General features: G+C 57.5%; 3 protein-coding genes across 4 annotated transcripts; 2 read left to right on the top strand and 1 right to left on the bottom strand.

Annotated features, from left to right (window-relative positions):
- Window positions 1-99: 99 nt before the first annotated feature.
- NOL9 (nucleolar protein 9) lies at window positions 100-7,307 on the bottom strand. Of its 2 annotated transcripts, XM_063354092.1 has the most exons (12): window positions 6,772-7,300; window positions 6,479-6,704; window positions 6,151-6,278; window positions 5,825-5,963; window positions 5,199-5,295; window positions 4,440-4,537; window positions 3,471-3,632; window positions 2,988-3,276; window positions 2,064-2,175; window positions 1,499-1,676; window positions 735-868; window positions 100-416 (listed from the first exon to the last, which is right to left on the bottom strand). In XM_063354092.1, the coding sequence occupies exons 1-12, from the start codon at window positions 6,961-6,963 to the stop codon at window positions 291-293; spliced, it is 1,881 nt and encodes a 626-aa protein (XP_063210162.1). In that variant the 5' UTR covers window positions 6,964-7,300; the 3' UTR covers window positions 100-290. The 2 variants fall into 2 exon arrangements, 1 of the variants encoding a protein (XP_063210162.1); XR_010073521.1 differs by lacking the exon at window positions 100-416 and having other exon boundaries at window positions 2,995-3,276; window positions 6,772-7,307.
- TAS1R1 (taste 1 receptor member 1) lies at window positions 7,067-11,979 on the top strand. The gene is made up of 6 exons (XM_063354091.1): window positions 7,067-7,209; window positions 7,289-7,595; window positions 7,911-8,687; window positions 9,101-9,313; window positions 9,738-9,858; window positions 10,926-11,979. Exons 1-6 carry the CDS (start codon window positions 7,067-7,069, stop codon window positions 11,855-11,857), a joined length of 2,493 nt encoding a protein of 830 aa, XP_063210161.1. The 3' UTR covers window positions 11,858-11,979.
- On the top strand, window positions 11,959-16,998 carry ZBTB48 (zinc finger and BTB domain containing 48). Its single transcript, XM_063354093.1, has 10 exons — window positions 11,959-12,477; window positions 12,572-12,813; window positions 13,554-13,665; window positions 14,059-14,151; window positions 14,487-14,573; window positions 14,960-15,114; window positions 15,646-15,782; window positions 16,180-16,344; window positions 16,475-16,563; window positions 16,650-16,998. The coding sequence occupies exons 1-10, from the start codon at window positions 12,040-12,042 to the stop codon at window positions 16,941-16,943; spliced, it is 1,812 nt and encodes a 603-aa protein (XP_063210163.1). The 5' UTR covers window positions 11,959-12,039; the 3' UTR covers window positions 16,944-16,998.
- Window positions 16,999-17,802: the final 804 nt, after the last annotated feature.

Here is a 17,802-nt window from a genome sequence, read left to right as displayed (position 1 = left end):
GCAACGCGCGGCAGAGCGCGCTGGCGGGATAACCACCCCTGCTTCCATCAGCCGTGTCCAAGTCAACGCAGGCCGAGGAAAAAATTCAAGCCAAACCAATATTTTTAATAGATATTTATTACAAAACACCAAAATACATACTGAAAGTATAAAACATTATAAAATGGGACATGCTGCAGTTATCTACACCCAACACCTGCCCGGGGTCTCAGAGCTTGGTAGCACCAGGGCTTCTGTCACCACACCTGGCTCTCGCAAAACAAATCCCGCAGTCCAAGGTCCCCATGGCTTTAGGCATTATCGCACTTGAACGTGTTATCCCTCCTCTTGAAATGCTTCTTTCTCAGCTTCCCAGCCCCCAAGATGCTGTAGTTATAATCAGATGTGACATAGGGGATCTCTCCCTCAACCCCTTGCTGGAAAGAAGAAAAACAAAACTTTAAGAACTCGTATCTCCAACGGAAGGGGAAGCACGCTCCGCTACAGACTGGCAGAGCTGACTGGTGGAAAGGAGCAAGCTGTCACCAAACCAACCCCGCTCCGGTATCTGAAACATGAGAAGAACGTTCTCCTCTCCCTTGTTTCTACACATTAAGGACAATTTCCTAGAGAGATAACCATCTGCTGATGCCCAGACATCTCTGGGCATGCAGAAGCCTCAGGAATCAGAAAGGAAAACCCGCCAGGCAGCCTGAGCTCAGCCAGCTCCCACCCTCTGCCCGCGCAGCTCCTACCTGCCCCACAAGGACGCAGTTTGGGACCGCAATATTGCCAAGGAGCAGACAGTTCACCAGCCTCAGCTTCTCCGGAGGCACCGGCGTCAGAATGTGGTAAAGCTTCTTCTCCATGTCAACCCCTCGGACAATTCCTGAAACAAATACACGCAAAGTTCAGTCTAACTCGACCCGATCATTTCACACTGTATAACCAGACACAGCTCTTCGAATAAATGGCTCTTCTAGAGCCAAGAGAAGGATTTGAGACACATCTTGAGAACAACCTGCACCGCTGTAACCCGCTTTTCAGTATCTCAGCACACACATGAATGGCTAACTTCCCAAACCGCCTATCCTTGTTCACTGGCACATTCCTACAGAAACTGGGGGAGCTCAGGCTCAAACCCCGAGTCGGAAGCGTAATATTAAAGTGAGTCACAGAAGGAAACTAACAGGCAAGTGAAGGAATTTTGCATAAGCCACCTGGCATCTGCTTTGAGATCGTAAATCCAGAAAGGAAGTAAATTGTCAAGTTATGAAAGAGAGCAGCAAGCTACAACAGGCGCCGCTCAGTGACATTCCCCACAGCTGCTACCACAGGTTAGGGAAAACCAATGGAGTCGAAGCACAGCTTGTAGCAGAAGAGAACACACCACCATGCTTTTATCTCACCCCATTTTTTCACTTGTTTTTGAAAGAACAGGCAATTCCGTCACTCCACAACCTAGCTGTCGAAACACAAGAGGCAAGAGCACAGCTCGAGGTTCCCTGGGCTGGCTCACCGAAGCCAAGGCAATCGCAGACCGGTGTCTGTGTCAGCAAGACCGGCCCGTCCGTTTGGCATCTGATTTCCTCCGGAATCCTGCAGAGCCCGACCCAGCTGGCGTTCACCGCATACATGATATTGGTAGGAGCAACGTCGGTGTGAATAACCCTGAGCGCGACAGCACTGAAAGGTACCTGAGGGGGTAAAAAAAAAAAAAAAAACAAAAACAAACAACAAAAAACCCAAAAAACTCTTCATCAGCTCAACATCAATTGAGTTTGGAGATAAGATACTGCTAAGTACACAAAACCCGAGAGCTCCCAACCCACACCTACAGACAGGCATTATCTCCGCAGCAAACACAAGTTCCGACACTACCAACTGAACACACAGACAACAGGTGCCACACTGACATTAATAAGAATCTCACTTCTAGACACACCGAACAGTCGTTATCTTTTCGCAGATTACAGAGCGTTTTTCCCTCTTCCGAAAAACATTTGCAGTAGAAGCAGAACTGTCAATTACTACGAGCCGGGCTCTCTGCAACATCCCCAAGCCTTTCAAAAACACTCACTTACCTGATATGGCACAAGACTGTGCAGCGGAAGCACCGCCCCGATGTCTGGGGACTGCAGCTGACCCAGGTAACCCAGGATGGCCATGTCCCGCAAGATGCCACTATGCACGCGCCTGGAAAAATAACCCCAGCAAGTCAAGGAGAGGCAGCGCGCCCCCTCACAGCCATTCCAACCGGCCACCCCGAGAGTCCCGAGGACGCCATGCAGTTTTAGCCCCTATTTCACACAAGTTTAGTTTTTAAAACTTCTACCGCAGAAGAAAATTTAGAGCCATGTTTTTACCACTTCTAAGGGATCACAGCATTTAGGGCATTGTTCCAACTCTAAAAAGGCATTAATTAACAAGGATGGTATTAACAAAGTCTGTTATTAGATAATGGCTCCCTTCTCCAACCCTGGTGTCCACACGCCCCCCAGTCAGTCAGTCGCAAAACAGAGTAAAACATTTGTTTTCTTAAACGCATCATTAGTGAAGGCCAAGTCAAAAAAAGCACTTAAAATTGACAAGAATGACACAAGATCCAGGAAAAGAAACATTTCAGAGATGTTCAAAGTATCAGCAAAATTAAGAAATAATGTAATCACCATCTGGGTCTGTAAGAAATGGTTAAGGAACCTCCCAATTAGAAAATAAGAGACATAATATCCAATGACTCCAAGTGGAAGTTGTGCCAGTGTAAAAGTAACTATCAGCAGTCACTGGAAGTAGAGAGGAACAACCCCCTCCCCGCCAACCTAAAAACCCAACCCTACACAAAACATCCCAAAAACCCAAACCTAACTCCCTAATACATAAACAAATAGGCTTTGACCAATTTAATGGAGCTCTCGAGGCCGAAGCAAAGCAAGAGCCTTTACCATCAGGACTATCTATGATTTTGTTAGGCCCACTAACCACCGCGCAGTGCTAAACCTTCTACTTACACTTCACCTGCAACCCCTGCTCGAGGGAATTCCGGATGGACGTACAGCAACTTATACTCGGGAGCCAAGGCATCTGCCCCCACTTCAGAGGGCTTCCAGTTCTCCGCTCCACTCGTCCCCATCTGCTTGCACTTGGCTTGCTGTTTGCCTTTGGTGTACAGGCCAGGGGTGAGGTGGACGTACTCCGGGGTGAGCGGAGCCATGGCTTTCCAGTCGTACACATCCATCTGAACAATGTGACTGGGCGACAACAGCCGAATGATATCAATCAGAAGCAGCAACCCCTCACCTTTAGAGAGCAGAGAAAACACGATTGCTGCCACTACATAAACAGGCCGGAACACGATTACAGAAGACCAGTACTAGCTCAAGGCGGGTAAGCTGTATTTTTGGGTTCCGGACTCTGGAAAGCGTGGTGGTGTACCACTACCATTGTTATCTTCCTCCCGCACCGCCTCCTGAGAACACACTTATCCTGTTTACCTTTCACCCAGCCCATGGTGTTGACGACTAAAGGCACTTCCTTCTTGTAGGATCTGAACACATACTTCACGACATCAAGGTACCTTTCCGTGTCCTGCTCACAACTTGTCTGTCCGTAATACACCATCTTGCGTGGTGTTTGCTGATGCGTGAACGGTGGACCTGGAAAAGCAAGCAGCAAACCTCTAGTGGTTTCAGTGAGTCTTATCAACAACTCCCATCCCTGTAGCACCGACATACAATCCCTTCCAAAATAATCTGCCCTCTTTTCACACGCCAACAGTCCTTGTGCAGCACGTGCCTACAGAGAAACTTTTCTGTCACTTGCAAGACCCTATGCTAGGAGTCTTCTTTGGGGTTTTGGTGATTTTTTTTTCTTGCTTGTTTTAAATCACTGGTTACACACTCATGAATTTTAAAACAACAGTCTTCTATGACAGACCATCCAAAAACCACACCAGTCTGGCCATATCCTTTTTAGACAGCGACCCAAATCCACAAGACCACAGATACCAGCAAATTCTCTGGCTGTAGTTTTTTTTACGCTGGTAACAACAGCCCCCAGCCTACGTAGATTCCCTTTGTATTTCTCAAGCTGGTTTTATCTACGGATGCTAAACACTGGGAAAGATTTTCCCAAAGACACCTTTCAAATCTGAAAGGCTGAAAATCCACTTGGACATGCCACAGCCTGTTCCACCACCTTGTAAACAACTATCTCCTCTCTTCGGAGACAGAAAACCAGAAAAAAAAGACTGGCAGGGAGAACAGCTCCGTGCTGTTTAGGGAGATTTTCACACGAAGCTTAGATGCCCCTAGCAAGAAAAACTTTAACAGCCTTTGTTTTATTTTCCATGTGCACCTTTGCCAGATGTGGCAACTTCCCCTGAAGTACAGCCTCTACTCAGAAAGCACCTTCTGGAAATGAAACAGGTTTCTGGCAACTGCAGAAAATGGCAAAACACGTACCAAGAATTGGCTCCGTTATGTGACTTAAAGACACACATCCAGGCGGCGTAAATTCGGTTTGACCTATGTCACATTCCATATATTCAACCGATGGAAGGCTGCAGTGAAAGAAGCCCATATATTAGCATCCACTAGAAACCGAAACAGGACATGACCTGGAACACATCAGAAGCACAATCTGATTTTGTTCCAGGTCATCAAAATTAAATTCTCAAATACAATCAAACCACCACTTGTCTCTCTCCTTCCCTCACTCAAGAGGGTATTAAGCGAGAATGTAAAAGGCTCACCTACAGTTCATTATTATATTACAATAGCTCCCGTGCTAACTGGGCATCCTGAGACCAGCCATTTGAGATTTACAAACTATAATCTTTATTTTAAGCGTGCGTTGGTCAGGAGAATAAGCTTCTACACCTTGCTCTGCCAAGAACCTTCAAACACACTAAGAAATTATAACTTATTCCATGCTTTTAAGCGTTATAACTCCCCATTCCTTACTGAACCCTAACTGCTTGCTGCCCAGTTAGTTCACATGCTCCAAGACAGCAATTTTAGTTTCAATAGAAATACTTCAGTAGTCAGCTGTTCTGAAAGGAATCCAAGATAAGAATGCCTATTTTTCTGAATTTTCGTTTGTTTTTACAAGACATCCACCTTCCAGTCATAAGAGCTTTTCTGAGAATCTTGGCAGGCAGTTTTTCCTTCTCCTAAATCCCATGCAGTACTTAAAAACTTGTAGATCGAGAAAAGACTCACCGATTCAGTAACAGATTCACTAGGTATCTGTTAAATGTCGATTTCCCAGTGTTTTTTGGACCACACACCAGAACCACGGGAACACCTTCATCTTCCACTGGAAAAACAAACATACTCCGCAATGGACCAATGCTGTCAGTTATTCTGATCTGCCCTGTTTATGTGAATTTGTTAAAAAAATAGTCCCCAAAACCCTACAAGACTCTGTGGTCTAACCAGGATATGTTTTAATTAAATGGAAAAAAATCCCTTAGAGAGAAGCACGTGAAGTGTATCAGTGCAAGAGGAAACGGCTCCTGAAATGAGAAGCAAGCCCTAGCGCTACAACCCAGTGTGCATGAACTCCAGTTGCTCATGGTATTTTAGATGTGGCTGGATAAGTAAGGGGGTGTTTTGACATCAGGGAAGTGCTTTCACAGCAGCAAGTCGTCTGTCTGGTGGCAGAGGCAAAAACCCACCGGAGGTGATGCATAAGCTCAAGACTCCCACTCTTTAGGGGAAAACCATGACCCTCAATCAGTGCCTGTCACAGGGCACGCTCTCCCTAACTTTAACTCATTAAAAACCTTGTGAATTTCCTTTCTTCAGACTACTAAAGCCCCCGGCCTCACCCAGCGTACACTCACCACAGCACGCTTGGATCAGCTCCTCCAGGGCCAGGCACATGCTCTCCGACACCAGCAGCCCACGGTCGGGGCTGCACTGCACGATGCCAACAGATGCCAGAACCGCATCTTCTGGCGTGAAGCTGGATTCTTCCTTTTTCTATCGAAGGGGGAAAAACGCTCAGCAAGGCGTGTGCGAGGCCCTGTAGCTGTGCTGCTGGACACTGACAGGCGTGCTAAGCGGGGCGTTCGCCTCTCGCTCTGCGTGAGGCCTGCTCTGGGGAAGGCACGGCATCGGCGCTGCCGCCCAGGGCGGAGTGGCCACCACGACGCCCGCTGGCTCTCACCTGGGGCTCGAAGAGCCGCGACAGCGGCGGGTGGCTCAACAGGAACCGTGTCACCGGCGTGTCCAGGTGCTCCAGCAGCACCAGGGCGCACTCCGGGGAGAACCGTGCCATCACCTTCACCCGCGCCTCTGCAACGGGGGGAGAGCGCCGCCCTCAGACCGCCACCACGGACGGGGGCGGCGCGAAATGGTGGCGCCCCGCACCGCGCGCAAAATGGCGGCCTCCCCGCACCGCACGCGAAATGGCGCCCCCCCCCCCCCCCGGCACCGCACGCGAAATGGCGGCCCGCAGCCGGCGGCTCTCCGCATCCCCCCAGGCTGATACTCACCGCGGGGGACGCTGTGGGCCCGCATGGCGGCGCGGGCGGCGACGCGGAGCTGCCGGACGTCGGCGGCGGTGGGTCGGTCGGCGGGCAGCGCCTCTAGGGTGAGCGCGCAGTGGGTGGCCGGCGAGAAGACCGGCAGCCCCGGCTGATGCGAGGCCACGGCGAAGCCCAGCAGGCGGACGGCGCCGTAGAGGCAACGCAGGCGGCACTTGCCGGTGAAGGTCAGCACCTGCGGGGGAGAGGGCGGTGAGTCGGCGGCGGGGCGGTGGGGAGCGGCGGGGCCGGTCGGTGCCCACCTGCCGCGGCGCCAGGAGAAGCACGGCGGCGCCCTCCGCCGCCTCCACGGCCGCCAGGCCCGCCTCGGCCGGCAGCACCATCCCGGCGCGGGCGAAGGAGGCGGCGAACTCCCTCCAGGCCGCCTCGGCCCGTCCCCCGCGGGATGCGGCCCGGCGGGGGCGGCGGGACGGCGGGCCGCGCCGGGCGGGCATGGCGGCCTACGGCCTCCCTCCGCCTCCTCCGGGGCCGCCCCCCGGCCCGGCGCCGCCCGCCCCCCGTTAAGAGGCGCCGCCCGCCGCCCGGCGCCGCCCCGCCATGCTGCTGCCCGCCCTGCTCTGCCTCTGCGCCGCCGCCGCCGGCGGCACCGGCCGCGGCCACTACCGCCTGGCCGGCCTCTTCCCCATCCACACCTCGCCGCCGCGGGCCGCCGCCCGCCCGCTGGTGCACGGCTGCGACCGGTGAGTACCCCTCACCGCCCTGTTTCCCCCCAAAACCCGCGTTTTTTCCTCCCTGACAAGCGCTTTTGCCTTCACGCAGCGCCGACGCCTTCAAGAGCCACGGCTACTGCCTGTCCCAGGCCATGCGCTTCGCCGTGGAGGAGATCAACAACTCCAGCAGCCTCCTCCCCAACATCACCTTGGGCTACGACATCCACGACACTTGCTCGGAGGCTGCCAACCTGCACGCCACGCTGTGCACCCTCATACGGAAAGGCGGCCGGCAGGTCGAGGTGCTCCCCACCTTCCACCGTTACGAGCCCGAGGTGGTGGCCGTCATCGGGCCCGACAGCACCCGGCTGGCCCTCACCACAGCGGCCATCCTCGGCGTCTTCCTCGTCCCAGAGGTAAGCGCAGCTCCCCCGGCAGACAGAGAAAAGGGCTCCCGAGGAGTAATGGTCGGAGGGAGGATGGGCTCGGAGCTGAGGAGCCAGGCTGAGCTGGAACTGCAGCCCCTCCCTGCTCTTCCCAGCTGGCAGGCAGGAATTTTGCTGCTTTGCTGTCCTCCAAAAGTTTCTCTGGCAGCAGCACATTTAGCTCTGGGTCTGCTGCCTGCACAGCCCCAAGTCTCTTCAGGAGAAGACGGGCTGCCTGTGCCGGTAGCTCCTGGGGTGCCGCTGCCTGGGAGAGCGCAACCCCCCTTCTCCTGTCTCCCTTTGCAGATTAGCTATGAAGCCACCTTGGAGACACTGAGCCTGAAGCGGTTCTACCCCTCGTTCCTGCGCACCATTCCCAGCGACAGGCAGCAAGTGAAGGCCATCTTTCTGCTGCTGCAGCGGTTTGGGTGGACTTGGGTTGCGCTGCTGGGCAGTGACAACGCCTACGGCAGGGATGGCTTGAACGCCCTCTACAAGCTGCTGACCGCAAGCGACGTGTGCGTTGCCTACCGAGGCATCATCCCCATCAACAAAGATGCCAATAGCCCAGAGCTCCACAACCTGGTCAGAATCCTCAAGGACATCAGGGTCAATGTCACTGTTGTCTTCGCCAACAGACGAAGTGTCCACCCTTTCTTTGAGGTGGTGGTCCAGAGGAACATCACGGGCATGGTGTGGGTGGGCTCCGAAGACTGGTCGTTAGCCCGAACAATCTGGCAGGTGCCTGGCATCCAGAGTATTGGCTCGGTGATTGGGATGTCAGTTGAGAAGATAGAGTCCGCAATGCTGCAGCGCTTTGAGGCTTGGAAGGCAGCAGAGGACAGTGCTGCAGGCGAATGTACTGGCAGGACGGAGGCAGGCGGGGGAATCGGAGGGAACGCCCAGCTGGACTGCACCCAGCGCTGCACTGGCTGCCGCTTGCTTGCCACTGTCCCCGACATGTACGATGCCCAAGCCTCCTTCAACGTGTACTCAGCCGTGTACACCGTGGCCCACGGCCTCCACGACCTGCTGGGCTGCGCCTCGGGGGTGTGCAGCAAAGGCACAGTCTATCCCTGGCAGGTAAGAGCAACAGGAAGAAGGATATTCCTTATGGAAGAGGATACACGAGGATATGTCCTCACGGGGAAGGATTTTCCCCTTGTGCCTAGGGGTTTTCTGTCCCCCTGAAAGGCTTGTGTCCCAGCTGAAGAGCCCTGTGGGCTTCAGCCGCCCGTCACAGGCAAAGCACCCTGGACCTAGACCCAGACCCAGATCCCTGACCTAGATCACTTCTGTCCCTCTACTGCCAGCCCCTCACAGAAACCTGGAAGGGATTTCCTGCAGCTGGGTATATGCTAGCTGTTGGGGGTTGCAAAGAGAAGCCAGAGCAGAGAAGGGGCCCTCCCTATAGCACGTCTCCCTCCCGAGACAGGGCACTTGGCAGTGGGAGTTTCATCATCGGGAAGGGCTCTTCTCTTATTCTTGTTTTACAGCTCCTACAAAAAATCAAGCAAGTAAATTTCACCCTGTACAAGAGCCACATATCTTTTGATGCCAACGGGGACATTCGTAAAGGCTACAACATCATCATGTGGAACTGGAGTGGCCCAAGCTGGTCTTTCAATGTGGTAGGGACTTTCAGTGTGAACCCTGACAGCCTGAGCATTGACCAGGGCAAAATCCTGTGGCACACAAAAGATCGCCAGGTACCGTTCTCCATCCACATCTTATTTATTGCTTACTGCTGAGCCAGCTGCATCCCCAACACCACAAGTTCTGGGGTACTTCCCCACAGCAGGACAGAAATGAGGGCAGACAGAGGTGGTATTGGGGGGGGGGGGGTGATCTGTGTTATGGGGATTAGCTTTCATCCTTCCAAAAAAAAAAAAAAAAAAAGCAGAAAAGCAGGGCACATGAACCAAACCAGAAAGACTTTTACCTTTAGACAGTCTCATTTTCCTACCACCTCTGTAAGAACCACAATGTGGTGAGCTCTTGGCTCCTGCCCACTGTCTGTCCTGAAAGTCGGCAGCACGCTGCCCAAACGCTGCCAGGCCGGGGCCTGGCGCTCAGCGAGGTGTCCTGCTGCCTGCCCCGCTCGCCTGCCTGACCCTCATGCACTCCTGACAGGCTCCCACCTCAGTGTGCTCCGAGGCCTGTCAACCTGGGGAGAAGCGGCTGCAGCGGAGCCGCCACCGATGCTGCTTCAGCTGTGTGGCCTGTCCGGCAGGGACCTTCCTGAACAGATCGGGTCAGTACGCCCCGGGGGGCTGCGCCCTCCCCTTCCTTCCCGCTTGGCTCCCCTGCCCACACCCTGCCTCCTCCTCCCATCAGCTCCTTGCTTCCACCTCACTGTTCCCCCAGCCTCTTCCCTCCCACTCTCTCTTCCTCCCTGTGGTCAGTAAAAACCTCACCTGAACGCAGTCGATCTGACTCCCCCATTTGCCTACCCGTGGGTATGCAAAGCCCATGCCCTGCGCTTTCCGGGGAGCGCTGCCCACAGGTGGGCCCTAACAGACAGCGAAGGCAGCGCCAACAGAGCCCCTTCTCCTGTGGCCAGGGGACAAGGGACATCCGGCCCGACAGCAGTTTCCTGCACCACATCCTCCGGGAGGGAAATTCAACCCAGTGGTTGCCTTTGTGCCCCAGATGGCACTCGAGGCTTCCACACCACACGGTCACCAGCAGCTGGCATATGGAAATGTGGCCTGCCCAAGGCAGGCAGCAGGAATCTCCTGTCTCACAGTCACAATGAAAAACCCCTTGCTGGCAGCTGGTCACTCAGGGCAGTCTTAGCCCACACTTGGGCTGACGGGAGCAGAAACTGCCAGCTCTGGGTAACAGCAGGAGCAGGGAGCCCCCAAACGTTACTGTCCCGTACCCCAGCCTGCAGAAGGGAGGCTGCTGCAGACCCTCCCTGGCCTTTGCGGGTTACTGCTGGAGGCACAAACCTCTTCGCACCCCTAGCCCACACGTCCCTCAGCTTCTGCTCGCTCAGCTGAGCTCCTGCCGGCGTCACACCTCTCAACCCAAGCGACGGACTTTTGGGAAGTCTGCTAGGGGGACTCTTGGGAGGGGGTCTTTTGGTAAGAGAGCCCCCTCTGTGCCCCAAGGTTTCGAAGCACCCAAGGGGAAGGAGTAGGACGCAAGGGGAAGGAGTAGGACGCAAGGGGAAGGAGTAGGACGCAAGGAGTGGGCAGCTCTCGCAGAGAGCCCACAGGGCTGTAAGGGCAGGGTGCTGCACGGTGGCAGATCTCTTACCGGGGTCCATGGTGTGCAAGGTGCCTCTGTCACCACCTGGGCTTGTGTCCTCCGCAGACCTCTACAACTGCCAGTCCTGCAGGCTAGATGAGTGGGCCCCAATGAGGAGTGAAGCTTGCTTCAACCGGACCATCGAGTTTCTGTCCTGGTCCGACCCCATCTCCTGGGCACTGCTGACCCCCACCATCCTCCTCATGCTGCTCATGGCAGGGCTGGCCGTCCTCTTCGCCCTGAACGCCTCCACGCCAGTGGTCAAGTCTGCGGGTGGGAAGATGTGTTTCCTCATGCTGGGCTCTCTGGCCTGTGCCTGCAGCAGCCTCTTCTGCCACTTTGGGGAGCCCACCTGGCCCACATGCCTGCTGCGGCTCCCCCTCTTAGCCATCTGCTTCACCGTCTTCCTCTCCTGTGTGGCAACGCGCTCCTTCCAGATCATCTGCATTTTCAAGCTGAACGTGCGCTGGCCGGCCCTCTACGAGGCCTGGCAGCGGCGCAAGGGACCGGTGCTCTTCATCACCACCAGCACGGCGGCCCAGGCGGTGCTTTGCCTGGCCGCGGAGGCCGCCAGCCCCTCGGTGCCGCGCCGGGACTACGGCGCCTGGGCTGAGCGGGTGGTGCTGGAGTGCGGCCCGACCGCCTCGGCCAGCCAGACCGCCGCCAGCGCCTACACCGTGCTGCTCAGCGCCTGCTGCTTCGCCCTCAGCTACGCGGGCAAAGACCTGCCCGCCAGCTACAACGAGGCCAAGTGCCTGACCTGCAGCCTGCTCCTGCAGCTCGCCTGCTCCGCCACCGTCCTCTGCACGCAGGGCGCCCTGCGCGGCCAGGTGGCGGCGGCGGTCCGGGTGCTGAGCTCCCTCTGCACGCTGGGCGCGCTGCTGGGCGGCTACTTCCTCCCAAAGGCCTTCATCATCCTGCTGCGGCCGCACCTCAACACGCCCGAGCACTTCCAGATGGCGATTCAGCGCTACACGCGGCGCCTGGCCGCCGCCTGACCCGCCGGGGACGTGGGGCCCGGCCCTGCCGCCGCCGCCGGGCCCCGAGGCGCCCTCCGTTCCCTCCCGGCCGCCGCGCCCGTGCGTCACTTCCGGCGCGCCGGCAGCCGTCGCGGGCTGACGCCATATCCGGCGCGCTACCAAGATGGCAGCGGGCGGCAGGGTCCGGTAGCGGCGCGGCCATGGCGGCGGCGGCGGCGCACAGCGTCCGCGTCCTGCGGGAGCTGAACCGGCAGCGCGCGGCGGGGCAGTTCTGCGACGCGACGCTGGGCGTGGGCGGGCGGGAGTTCCGCGCCCACTGGCCGGTGCTGGCCAGCTGCTCCCGCTTCTTCCGCGCCCGCGGGCCCGGCGGGCCGGTGGCGCTGCCCGAGGGCCTGGCCGACACCTTCCAGCTCCTCCTCGACTTCTTCTACACCGGCCGCCTGGCGCTCACCGCCCATAACCGCGCCCGCCTCCTGGCCGCCGCCGAGCAGCTGGGCGTGCCCGACGCCGTGGCGCTCTGCCGGGCCTTCCGCCCCGCCGGCCCCCGCCAGCGGCCCCGCCGCGCCGCCGCCGCCCCCAGCCGCCCGGAGGGGGCCGACATCGCGGCCGCGGCGCCCCTACAGCCCGGCGGGCAGGCGGTGCGTGAGGGGGACGGGGCGGGAGCGGGCGGGGTTTGGGGGTGTCGGCCGCCCGGCGGGGGAGGCGCGGTGACGGCCGCCTGTTCCCTCGCAGGCCACCCCCCCGGCCCCGGAGGAGGCGGCGGCGGGCGACGGCGGGCGGGGGGACAGCGACGGCGAGTCCCTTCCCGAGAAAAAGGCCCTCCGGAGCAAAAAGAACCCCTCCCCGGGGAAAGCGCCCGGCAGCGCGGGGGCGGTGGGGACACCGGGGAGCCGAAAAGGTACAGCGGTGCCGGTTGAGTGCCCCACATGTCATAAAACCTTCCTCAGCAAATATTACCTTAAAGTGCACAACAGGTAAACGCTCCGACTTTTCCTTCCCCTTGCATTCGCGTGTCGGGACCCGTGCCGTGTTGCCCCACGGGGCTCGTCCCCCTCCTGCCCGCTCCTCCACGGGGGGTGGGCAAACGTCAGCTCTCACCACCCTGATGCCCCCCGGGGACAGAAAGGGAGGTCCCCTCTGCCCCCCGGGGCAAGGCTGCTGCGAGATGGGGGGGTTCATGTGTCTCCAATACCCACGATGACTGTCCTGGGCTTCTGCTCACGGGGCGGGGGTCCAGCCTGTCTCAAAGAGAAGGCGTTGAGGGGCTCCTTCAGGGGACACGCTGGATGCAGATGGATGATGGCAAATCATCCTTCTGGGGTTTCCAAATCAGCATGGGCTGTGGGGGCGTGGGCCTGGGTTGCGGGGAGCGCAGCAGTGTGGCCGGGTGCTGTGCGGGGCTTCGGGGCTGATCAGTGAGAGCAAAGCGGGTGCCTGCAGAGAGGGCATGAGCTCCAGCTGCGCTCGTCTGCGCAGGGCGAACCGTAGCCCTGCGAAATGGAGGTTTTGCAGAGCACAGTGGGCACCAACAGCTTGACTGCGCTGCGATGGATCAGCAAAGCTGGCATAAAAGGCAGCTTTTGGGTGACTGAATAATTGGGCTGGGGGCGTGTAAAAGCTGCCTGGTCCTTCCCAGTGTCCTCACCGGGCCTGTTTGTGCCTCTCTGATGTCAGGCTGGCAGTGATGGATGCTCTCCATTTGTATTCCCCCTAGGAAACACACTGGAGAAAAGCCATTTGAATGTTCCAAATGTGGCAAGTGTTATTTTAGAAAAGAGAATCTCCTGGAACATGAAGCCAGAAATTGCATGAACCGATCCGAGCAGGTATGCAGGGGAAGCTGCCACCAGTGGTCTGGAAAGTGGGTGCTTTTTTGCAGGAGCAAAATTAGAGCCTTTTGCCAGCCACAGTCCACGTCACACTTGGCTACCAAAAAACCCCACCCTCATCACCACTGCGCAGCACGTGTACCGCAGCCAGGACCCCCCCCAGGTCTGCTGGGGATTGCAGCAGCTTTTTTCTGATTTACCAGACAACTCTCATTTTGTCTGTTTTCAAGCACAAAGATATTCTTTGTACTGTAGAAGATCCAGATCACTGTGGGCGCAGGTTAAAATTCGTAGGTCCCAGTGCCTGAGCGCCAGGCTCTGGTCTGAGCTGCGGGCTTCGTGTCAGACTCTTGGTCCTGCGGAAGCTGATGCCTCCCCGATCTCTTGCAGGTTTTCACGTGTTCGGTCTGCCAGGAGGTGTTCAAGCGGCGAATGGAGCTGCGGCTGCACATGGTGTCGCACACGGGGGAGATGCCGTACAAGGTCAGCAGCATCCCTACAAACGGCTACTGGAGGCTGGCGCGGAGGAGGAGGAGGGGTTGAGCCTGGCTGGGCCCCGTGGGGGAGCCAAGCGCACCAGCTCCCTTCCCCGGCCTGCGGCAGCCCGCTGAGAGAGCGTCGTTCCCCATTTCTGAGCCGGAATGTGTTCCACGGAGGCACCAAAGCCGGTGCTTTCTGTGGCTTTACCTGTGATTCGTGTTCCGCATCAGAATGGCGCTCCCCAGCCCCTTGTGCTGGCGTGTGCCGGTCCTCTCCTCGCGCCGAAATCGCTGTCTGGGGGGGCAGCTGGAAGCTGACCCTGCTCTCCTGCCTTTCAGTGCTCCTCCTGTGCCCAGCAGTTCATGCAGAAGAAGGACCTGCAGAGCCACATGATAAAGCTGCACGGCGCGCCGAAGCCCCACGCAGTAAGGGGAGCGGGCGGGCGGCAGCGGGCTTTTGGGAGGGAATTGTCTTGTGCCCAGGCCTGGCCTAGAGAATGGCACCCATTGTCCTGTCTGTCTCTGTTCAGTGAGGCAGGGAGTTACAGAGCTGCTGGAAATAGATTTTTTGGATCCGCCGTCATCATTTCTTTGGCTGATAGACCCAAGTACTGACCAGCATTTCGCCTTCGTCGGGCTGCCTCATCCCATTATGCGTCTCGGAGCTGGGGGTGCTGCCGCGGGAGGGCTCCAGGGCAGCAGCGGCAGGCGGAGGGATGCGTTTTGGGCGGCGAGCGGGTCTGCTGCGGGCGTACGCTGCGAACCATGCCCGGGCGAGCTGCCTAACCCCGCGCTCTCCTGTGGCCTTGCAGTGCTCGACCTGCTCCAAGTGCTTTCTGTCTCGGACAGAGCTGCGCCTGCACGAGGCCTTCAAGCACCGGGGAGAGAAGCTGTTTGTCTGCGAGGAGTGCGGGCACAGGGCCTCGAGTCGCAACGGCCTGCAGATGCACATCAAGGCCAAGCACAGGTATGAGGTGACCCGTGGCCTCCCCTACCTCACCTTGGCTGCACTTCCTTCCCCAGGGGCCCGGCTGGGAGGTGCTGGGGAGAGGAGGTGGCTGGAGGGCAGCAAGCACCCCCTTTCCCAAGGTGCTGGGCTCAAACTTCTGCCAGAAGTCTGGTGAGGTGCCAGCCAGCATTCTGCTTTTCTCCGTTCCAAAGGCAGCGCAGACAGTTGGCACTTCCTCCGAGTGTGTGACTGTAGTAATACAGGCGATGGCTGAAGCTCATCAGCCTGGCTAATCCGTGTCCTTGAAGTGGCAAGTGTGCGCCAGCTCGCCACACTCGTCCTTAGCGTTGTGGTTGCTGGGCTGGTTATAACACCCAAGGGGCGGGAGGCATCAGCTCGGGAGACCGCGCGTGCAGAAAAGCATTTGTGGGCCTCCAAAATACTTCAGTTTGAGATGGGCTGCGGCAGGATTTAATTACAAGGACGTTGGGCGCGGAGCAGCAGCTAACGGAGGGGCCGAGATGAAGGTAACGTTTCCCCTGCCCACAGGAACGAGCGGCCCTACGTGTGCGAGTTCTGCCACCACGCCTTCACGCAGAAAGCCAACCTCAACATGCACCTGCGCACGCACACCGGCGAGAAGCCCTTCCAGTGCCACCTCTGCGGCAAGACCTTCAGGACGCAAGGTATCCCCCGGGGCTGGGAGTGCTGAGCATTGCGCTCCGGCAGCCGGGACCTCCAGAGAGCAGCCGCGCTGCGAAACCTGCCTTCTCTGACCTGCTTCCCCGGGGAGCAAAGCCACGCTCTCACGAGCGCCTGCTAACGCTGAGGAAGGCACATTCCTATCATCACCATTACCTTTGCAGCACAAAAGAGGAAGAAATTGATGAGTTTTCCCCAGAAATGGTTAGCCTGGATGAGCAGGCTGCTGCTTGTGCTGCTTCTAAGCCTTCCTAGCCATAACCTGCACTGTGCGTGTGTGGTCTTCACTGCGGCACGGCTCATACCTGCCCCGGGTCGGGGGCGCACGCGTGCCGCACCCCTGACCCGCGGCTCTCCCCCTCTCTCCCCCGTGACCGGCAGCGAGCCTCGACAAGCACAACCGGACCCACACCGGGGAGCGGCCCTTCAGCTGCGAGTTCTGCGACCAGCGCTTCACGGAGAAGGGGCCGCTGCTGAGGCACATCGCCAGCCGGCACCAGGAGGGGAGGCCCCACTTCTGCCAGATCTGCGGGAAAACCTTCAAAGGTAACGGCTGGGGCTCGAGCTTTCGCACGGCGCTCTAGAAGGTGCCGTCCTTGCCAGGGCGCGGGTCAGCATCACTGCGAGCGTGTACGACGCCGTGCCGCCGCCAACGGGCTCTGGCTTCTCTTCTCAGCTGTCGAGCAGCTGCGCGTCCACGTCCGCCGGCACAAGGGCGTGAGGAAGTTCGAATGCACCGAGTGCGGCTACAAGTTCACGCGGCAGGTGAGGCCTCCCCCGGCGCCAGGGACCCCGTGCAGCTGCGGCGCCGGCCCTCACCGCGCCACCCGTCCTCCCTCTTCCTTTTGCAGGCTCACTTGAGGCGCCACATGGAGATTCACGACCGGGTGGAGAACTACAACCCCCGGCAGCGGAAGCTGCGGAATCTGATCATCGAGGACGAGAAGGCCGTGGTGGTGGCCCTGCAGCCCCCGGAGCTGGAGGTGGGCTCGGCCGAGGTGATCGTGGAGTCCCTGTCCCGCGGCTCCCTGCCCGAGGAGATCCCCGTGCAGAGACTCTGCTCCAACGAGAACTTCTCTACGGCGGATGTGATCGAGCAGTCGCTAATTATAACAACGACAATTCCCGAAGACTGTGAAACATAGTGCGACCGCCTGCGCGCGTCCCTCCTACCAAAACACAATAAAGCATTAGGCTGGAGCCACTCTGTGCCACGTTTCTTCTTTCCAGTCGTGCATCCGCCCCTTCCCCACAAAGCTCCCGCCCCAGGCTGCAGGGAAATGAAGTTACGGTCAGGTCTCAAACGAAGAAACAAATGTGAAGCTACTCAGAGTGGCAACTTAACAGCTACTTGCTGTTTCTTTGCCACATTAAAGGTGGGTATGACCCGTATCGTCTCACCATTGAACTAATTTAACCGTTACTTAACTTGAAACATCTTATCTCAAGGGCTGGAGGACGCTCTAAGCTTGTTTTAGGTGTGGGGATTTATATTTGCCTGAAGTAACGCGGCCCAGGGTTGCTGCGATATTGATGCCGTTTCCTGGGTATTCCCGGGGCGGGGGAAGATCACCGAGGGGACCCACGTGCCCCAAAATCGCGGCCGCGCTCGCTCCCCTTCCCCTCTTTTACTCACCGAGAGGCAGAAAGTCCCCGGTTTAAACGTAGCGCAGGCCTAGAACGACAAATGTTGTAGTAAAAACGTGCTGCAGGAATGTTCCCCTCAAGGACAGAGAGATTTATGTCACATGTTTTATTGAACTTGACTGCTGCAAGTAAATTTAAAAACAACCTATGAGAATAAAAATACATTATCTGTAAATGTAAAATGCCTTTGTTTCAAAGGATGGTATTTAAACTGTACTCAAGGACTCGGACACAATGAATTTTACAAAAAATAAATACAGATCCATAACTGTTGGGGAGGTTGGGGGTGGCGGGTCCAGCAGCGAGCGCTACAGCATGAGACGGAGTGTGTGTGCTATTTATAGTTCGGCATAAATA

The sequence above is a fragment of the Chroicocephalus ridibundus genome, chromosome 16 (assembly GCF_963924245.1).
Source record: "Chroicocephalus ridibundus chromosome 16, bChrRid1.1, whole genome shotgun sequence".
Lineage (NCBI taxonomy): Eukaryota > Metazoa > Chordata > Aves > Charadriiformes > Laridae > Chroicocephalus > Chroicocephalus ridibundus.
The sequence above is the reverse complement of the archived record's forward strand: the minus strand, read 5'-3'. Positions and strand labels throughout refer to the sequence as shown.

What these genes read in the sequence shown, in the direction of transcription:
- NOL9 (XM_063354092.1), bottom strand. Translation starts at nt 6,963, where the DNA reads ATGCCCGCCCGGCGCGGCCCGCCGTCCCGCCGCCCCCGCCGGGCCGCA. An exon ending in GTGAATCTGTTACTGAATCG is followed by an intron (nt 4,538 to 5,198) that starts GTGAGTCTTTTC and finishes CTTTCACTGCAG; the next exon opens with CCTTCCATCGGTTGAATATA. An exon ending in CTGCGATTGCCTTGGCTTCG is followed by an intron (nt 869 to 1,498) that starts GTGAGCCAGCCC and finishes TATTTGTTTCAG; the next exon opens with GAATTGTCCGAGGGGTTGAC.
- TAS1R1 (XM_063354091.1), top strand. Translation starts at nt 7,067, where the DNA reads ATGCTGCTGCCCGCCCTGCTCTGCCTCTGCGCCGCCGCCGCCGGCGGC. An exon ending in GGCACACAAAAGATCGCCAG is followed by an intron (nt 9,314 to 9,737) that starts GTACCGTTCTCC and finishes CACTCCTGACAG; the next exon opens with GCTCCCACCTCAGTGTGCTC. An exon ending in GACCTTCCTGAACAGATCGG is followed by an intron (nt 9,859 to 10,925) that starts GTCAGTACGCCC and finishes TGTCCTCCGCAG; the next exon opens with ACCTCTACAACTGCCAGTCC.
- ZBTB48 (XM_063354093.1), top strand. Translation starts at nt 12,040, where the DNA reads ATGGCGGCGGCGGCGGCGCACAGCGTCCGCGTCCTGCGGGAGCTGAAC. An exon ending in TACCTTAAAGTGCACAACAG is followed by an intron (nt 12,814 to 13,553) that starts GTAAACGCTCCG and finishes TATTCCCCCTAG; the next exon opens with GAAACACACTGGAGAAAAGC. An exon ending in CTGCGGGAAAACCTTCAAAG is followed by an intron (nt 16,345 to 16,474) that starts GTAACGGCTGGG and finishes TTCTCTTCTCAG; the next exon opens with CTGTCGAGCAGCTGCGCGTC.